General features: G+C 26.3%; 1 protein-coding gene across 1 annotated transcript in view; it reads right to left on the bottom strand.

Annotated features, from left to right (window-relative positions):
* Positions 1-2,396: 2,396 nt before the first annotated feature.
* The window catches only part of LOC111613510 (GRB2-associated-binding protein 1-like), a 45,099-nt gene continuing 41,318 nt past the window's right edge, over positions 2,397-6,177 (bottom strand). The window contains exons 6-7 of the mRNA XM_023354858.1: positions 4,832-4,985; positions 2,397-2,910 (exon numbers count right to left, since the gene is read on the bottom strand). Of these exons, the coding sequence (XP_023210626.1) occupies positions 2,692-2,910; positions 4,832-4,985 (373 nt within the window). The 3' untranslated portion in view covers positions 2,397-2,691. The remainder of the gene's footprint in view (positions 2,911-4,831; positions 4,986-6,177) is intronic.

Below are 6,177 nucleotides of genomic sequence, written 5' to 3'. Positions count from 1 at the left end.
TGACAATCTCCAACATCAGAGAGCATTATTCCTGATCTTCCAGAACTCTAGATGCAGAATTCCATAAGACTAAGTGATGGAATATAAAGGCAGAATGAATAAGAATTATTAGAGATTTGCAAAGTAAAAAATAATATATTGAATTCTTTTAAATAAACATGAATTTCCTTCTTATTTCAAGTCTTTTCATTCTTATATATATTAACTATTTTTAAAATACATTAATATCTTATCATCCAATCACTTATAAGAATACTTCAACTTAATTTAACTAAATTCAATCAGATTTTAAATCTAACCTTCATTTCTATACGTAAAAATGTTAATTTCAAAGATAAATGCTTTTTCAGTTAAATAAAAATTTCTAATATTGCAATGGCATTGATGATAATGTGTGATGACACCTACTAATGTATGCAAGAATGACAAACCTTGTTCTAGAATATATAAAAAATATTTACTGCCTGTTTAATTAATTATTGTTTACAGAGACTGGATCATTAACTGTCAAAATTCTACGTTCAATTTTCAAATAAATGTTATTCCTAATCTTCCAAAACTCAAAGCACTGATTTATTAATCCAGATCAGTTAGTATTTTATTAATACTGACAAACACTTTATTTCAAAATTTCAACCTTACTCTCCTATCTGACTTATAACAGAACAAAAAATCATATACTATTAAAAACTAACTAAGACATTTTCAAATAATTTAAAGTAAGACTAAACAGTTTTATCAACAAATTAATTTGAATAACAGGAAGCAAAGATAAATATTTATGTCTATTAATTTCAATTAAACTTTTATCTCATCGTCTCCAAAGTCTCAAATGAGTTGACTGACTGCTTTAGCTACTTTCCTATGAAATATTAAAAAAATTGTCAATTGATTACAAAAGATCAAGCTAGAATTATTACTTTAATATTCAATTTTCCGACATCAGAAGATATTTTTGCAGAAACAGGAATATCCGAAAAAGTAGTTTATTTTTTCTTAATATAGTTTGCTTTATTTATCATGATTATTTAAAATAGCAATCACAAAATATATAAAAGAAGAGAGAGACATCATTGTAGTATTATTAATCTTCACGTCATGATATGGAAATGAATCAATTTGTAATTTTGCAGCAATTATGAAGATAAAATATTAAACACTTAATTAAATATTTCCCATTAAAATTTAGAAGCAATCAAAAGATGCATTACAATAACTCCTCCATGTTCATAGTTCAGAAACACTATGAATACTAAGTTTAACAACTTATGTGAAAAATAACTGTATGCTTCCTAGGCACAACATTATCACATCAAAATCATATTTGGATTAAAATAATATAATATTTTTTGTATTATGTTAAATGGGAAAGTGAAATTCATGACAAAAATTTTTAAAACTATTTCTTGTTGATGAATAACAATAATAAACCTCTTCACATTTCATTCATAAGTACATGTAAAGAATGCAAGTGGCAATAGTAATTTATGTCAGATTTAATTAATCTTTATAAAATAATCAAGAAAAATTCTCTGAGATGAATCATATTATACTTTTCTTCCCAAAATATGTATCAGATTAAAAAACAGACCTCAGATATTTTAATTGCAAATAATCCAAATTTCAACCTTATATATTTTATACTTGTAAACACAATGAGTTTACAGTAAACTGTAGAAACTGCTTTGTTTACAGAATAAAGTTTTAACTATAAAAAGTAACTTTATAAATTGAGGTATTCTATATTTAATTTAAGGCATTGCAGAAAAAGAGTTTGGTTTATTAGAAGTGATAATTTGATTGTAATAGTCAACTTATTACTTCTAATAATTATTTTATTAATAGTATTGTTAACAGCTTTTTTTAAAGTAACTAAAGTCATGAACTATGTTTATAAAAAACAATTAATTGTGATTAACGATCATAAACAAAATTGTTTACAATTATCATCATCATTAATTTTTTGTTCAACATAGAAAGTAATATAAACTTTCTACTTTGAATACAAAGTTCTAATAATCATTTCTTGAATATAGTAAGTATTCTGAATATTTCAAGTAATGCAACATTGAAGAAATTAATAAAAACAACTCTGATAAATTATCTATTATATTTAACCAAATATAAAGTTTTTTCTGCATTACTGAAGATAATTATTTCATCAAATATATAAAAAAAAATTTGCTAATTAGCTACTGAAGTGTTTAAGACTGTTTCAATGCTCTTCATAAGAAAATTCTATTACATTAACACAGCTAAAATCAGAGAATTAATCACAATCAACTGTTATGTCTAAGCATAATATTTGTTAAACACAGTTTCAATAACAATTCATCCCAAACATTATGAAAGATGAAGCTATTTTATGAATCTCATCAATTAGTAGTTACTTAAAAACCAGAATTTAAGAACAACTAAGAATTCATAAACAATATACTTCAGTTTCTAGGAATAAATTTTCAAACAATGTAAAAAACAATAAATAGACTTTTCTAGTACTAAGTTCATATTATATTGTGACTGACATACATTTAATTTTTCTAGAATTGAATTTCATAATTTGTAAATATTCACATTTCCCAAGGATAGTTTCAATAACAATAATATTTACATCAATTTCAAATATTATATATAATTTATATATGTAACGATAAACTGTGCACAAATTTTCAAAAAAAAAAAAAAAAATATTTACTGAGATTTCCTGTAGTTTTCCTCAACATTTTGCCTCATTTCATTAAAAACTTTAGTTTTCACAAAATCTATTTTCTTATATACAATAGATGCTGACGACGATTTTTCGGGTGATCTTGGGCTTTGAACTGAAGCATCCGAATCAAGATCCAAATCTAAGTATTGAATTTCTTCTTTCTTCAACTGTGGAGCAGGAGGTATCATCTGTTTTACTTCCTAAATAAAGTTTGAAATTAGTATCCTAATCATCATATACTGTATATAAAAAAGAACTTAAAAATATTTTATGAATTTTATACTATATTTTATTTCTGTAGAAAAAAAATAAAAATAAACAAAATAAACTTCCTAAACCAGTCAAACTATATTCTAATCTTTCATGTACAGTACATTAACAAAGTTGTCTAGATGAAGTTTATCTACTGTAACTATGAAAAAAAGACAAAGCCAATTCATTGCTGTCAAGTATGAGTAGACATTAGTTGTCATGAACAGGATTTAGCTCATTATTGTACCTTTCAAATTTATATGAAAAGAATTAAATAATCAATTCATCATCTATCAGAATACTTGCTTTCAAGACCACAGTCATTCTGATAAAACTTCCTACCAGTTATTGTTTTTTAAAATTTAATTAAACAGCAAACAATGGAATATATAAGCACATCTGTGACTGATCAAGATCAACCACATGCTATGAATCAGGTGATCTTGTTGTGCTGGAAAGACTTACAGATAATATAGTAAAGCAGTCTTTTTCTTTATCCTATGAAGAATGTACTGTACAATACAGTCGAATTCCATTGATATATTCTACTCTTTTTTAAAAATTTACTACAGTCGACCCCCTTATAATGTGGGTTCCTATAACGGAAATTCCTATAACGTAGCGAAAAAATTGCGGCAGTATTCGTATAAGGAAACTCGTAAAACGTCGTCGCCGACTCGTGTCACGACAAAATTGGTCGAATCTGGACCAATAGTGGATGAGCAGCCGAACTACTTTCCGCCATCCAGTGCCACTCTACGGAAAGTTTAGGCGGGTAAATTGAGTTTGCTATCATCTGTACAGTATTATATATAAATTAGGTACTGTACATATAATTATATATTAATTATGTATAAATTAGGTACTGTATATATAATTATATATTAACTTAATTTATTGTAACTTTATTATAATTATATATATACTTTCCGCCATCGAGCGCCACGCTACAGAGAGTTTAGGTGAGTAAGTTGAGTTTACTATCGTCTGTACAGTATGTAAATTACAGTACCGTAAGTCTAATACAGCACTAATTTTACACATTTCTTGTGAAAAAAACATTTCTTATTCAACGGCCATAAAAATTTTTATTATTAATGATGTCTCCAAAGGTCAACGAATTTTTCGCAGAAAAATAATTTATCAGAAAACGTGGCCGACGTTTGGTGCGCTGCTCCACGATGAAAACAAGCGTAAGCAACGACATAGTCGAACGGTGCACACTCAGTAAGTAATCCTACAATTTTTTGTTTATATCATAGTTTATATGGATTATTCCCAAAAAATTATGTGTGTTTTGGAAATGTTGAGTCAAATTAGTCTAGAATTGGTTAATTTTATAGAAGAAAACCTTTCAAACAGCCTTAGTCCGTAAACTTCACACGTGTCAGGCTGTGATTAGCTCATGTATTTAAGGATTCCTACAACATAAAATTCTTATAAAGTGGAACATATCTAAGCGTTATAGGGGGTCTTACTGTACTTTTTGACACAGATTAATGTGTAGGAACCTTATAATAATCTTTTAAAAAGTTACTTTAAAAATATGAATTTTAGAGCAGCTTTGTGTATGTTAAATAAACAATCTACTAGAACATTCAGAAAATTTAAAGATTTTTTTAATATTAAAATATTTTGAGCTATTTCATACAACCATATAATTATATATATAAATTAATTAATTAATATAATTAAAATTAAAATAAAAAATTAAATAATTAATTAATAATCCAACTGAATAAATAGAGTCAATAAGTTGCCAAGTGTTGATATATGTCACCTTAGTGTGTCTGCAAAGAAACAGCTTAATAACAACAACACGGTTTCATCGGAATCAAATAATTAATTAATATAAAAAGCATTTATAACCTGTTCAGAGTTGGTAGAATTTCTTCTACTGCCACCTGAACTTGCTAAATCATCATCAGATGTGGAATGTTCTGAACGTCTATGACCTCGGCCAGGAATTGGAGGTGGAGTTGTACCAATTCTTTCTGAAAATGATGATGACGATGAGGCTAATCTGTTTAAAATAAAAATATATGATCAATAATATAAAAACATATTGTTTAACAATATTTTTCAATGTTCTCATTTCTTAAAGGTGCACAATATTTTCTCTATTAAGTTCATATCAAATTAATGACAGGATATTGATTAAAAAAAAATATTTATCACAAATATGAACACATGTATACTTATAATTTTTATTATCTACACTTTTAATGTAGATAACTTGATTTCAAATATTAACACTGTAAAAATTTAGTTATTTTTCAATGCTATAACTATAAATTTTTTCTATTTAACACAAATCATTATAAATTAACCTATCCTCATTTTGTTACAAATATTGCAAGTACTGTACAATCATTAACAGTAATAACTGAAGTCCTTGTAAGTAAAGAGAGTAACAAGAGCCATTCTTTCCTACAGAGAGGTAAATCAACCAATTAGGAAGCTATGTTAGGTCATGTGGATACTCAAATATGAAGTATCCACAATCAGCTACTTTGAGTCAGGTAGAGATACTTTGTGTGAATTTCTGAATTCACTAATTATTTTATTCATTAATAAATCATATAATGTTACAAAAATAGAAATTTATTAAATTTGTCCCTTATAAATTTCCTCAATAAATTTTATTGATATTAGATTATTATACATTTTCTCAAATTCAGTCCAATCTAGTTTGTTGTGTTTCACGACAACTTGTAATAAACAGGGAGAAAATTTAATTGAAAATTAACTATTCTTTTTGTTATTTTAAACATTGACCTTAAGTAACATCAATGTCAAATGAAAATAGAGAATTAATGGAAAAAGTTTTCAATTTTTAAGACATTTGTGCATGAATTTCATAAGGCAAGTTGACATCACAAATGGTGTAATTCTGATTCCAAGAAAAACCTTTCACGAATAAAAATTGTGCAATATAATAAATGATGATTTACATACTATTAAATCATCATTAACAGCTTCTTGTGATGTCAAAGAAACAACAGAAGTGTAACACATTCTAGTGTTGAGAGAAAAATGAACACAAAAACCAAAATAATTTATTAGTCATAGGGTGTGATTTTTGGCTTATCACTATAAAATAATTTTCTAAGAGCTAGACAATAACTATTTCTTTTTATACTAAAATCAAGCTTAAGAAGGATACAACTATTTTATAAATTTGACTTACGGACTGTCCACTAATTATGTGAACA

This window comes from Centruroides sculpturatus, unplaced genomic scaffold, assembly GCF_000671375.1.
Source record: "Centruroides sculpturatus isolate CEXI.00-Female unplaced genomic scaffold, Cexi_2.0 scaffold1766, whole genome shotgun sequence".
Lineage (NCBI taxonomy): Eukaryota > Metazoa > Arthropoda > Arachnida > Scorpiones > Buthidae > Centruroides > Centruroides sculpturatus.
This window is presented reverse-complemented; position numbering and strand designations above follow the sequence as displayed.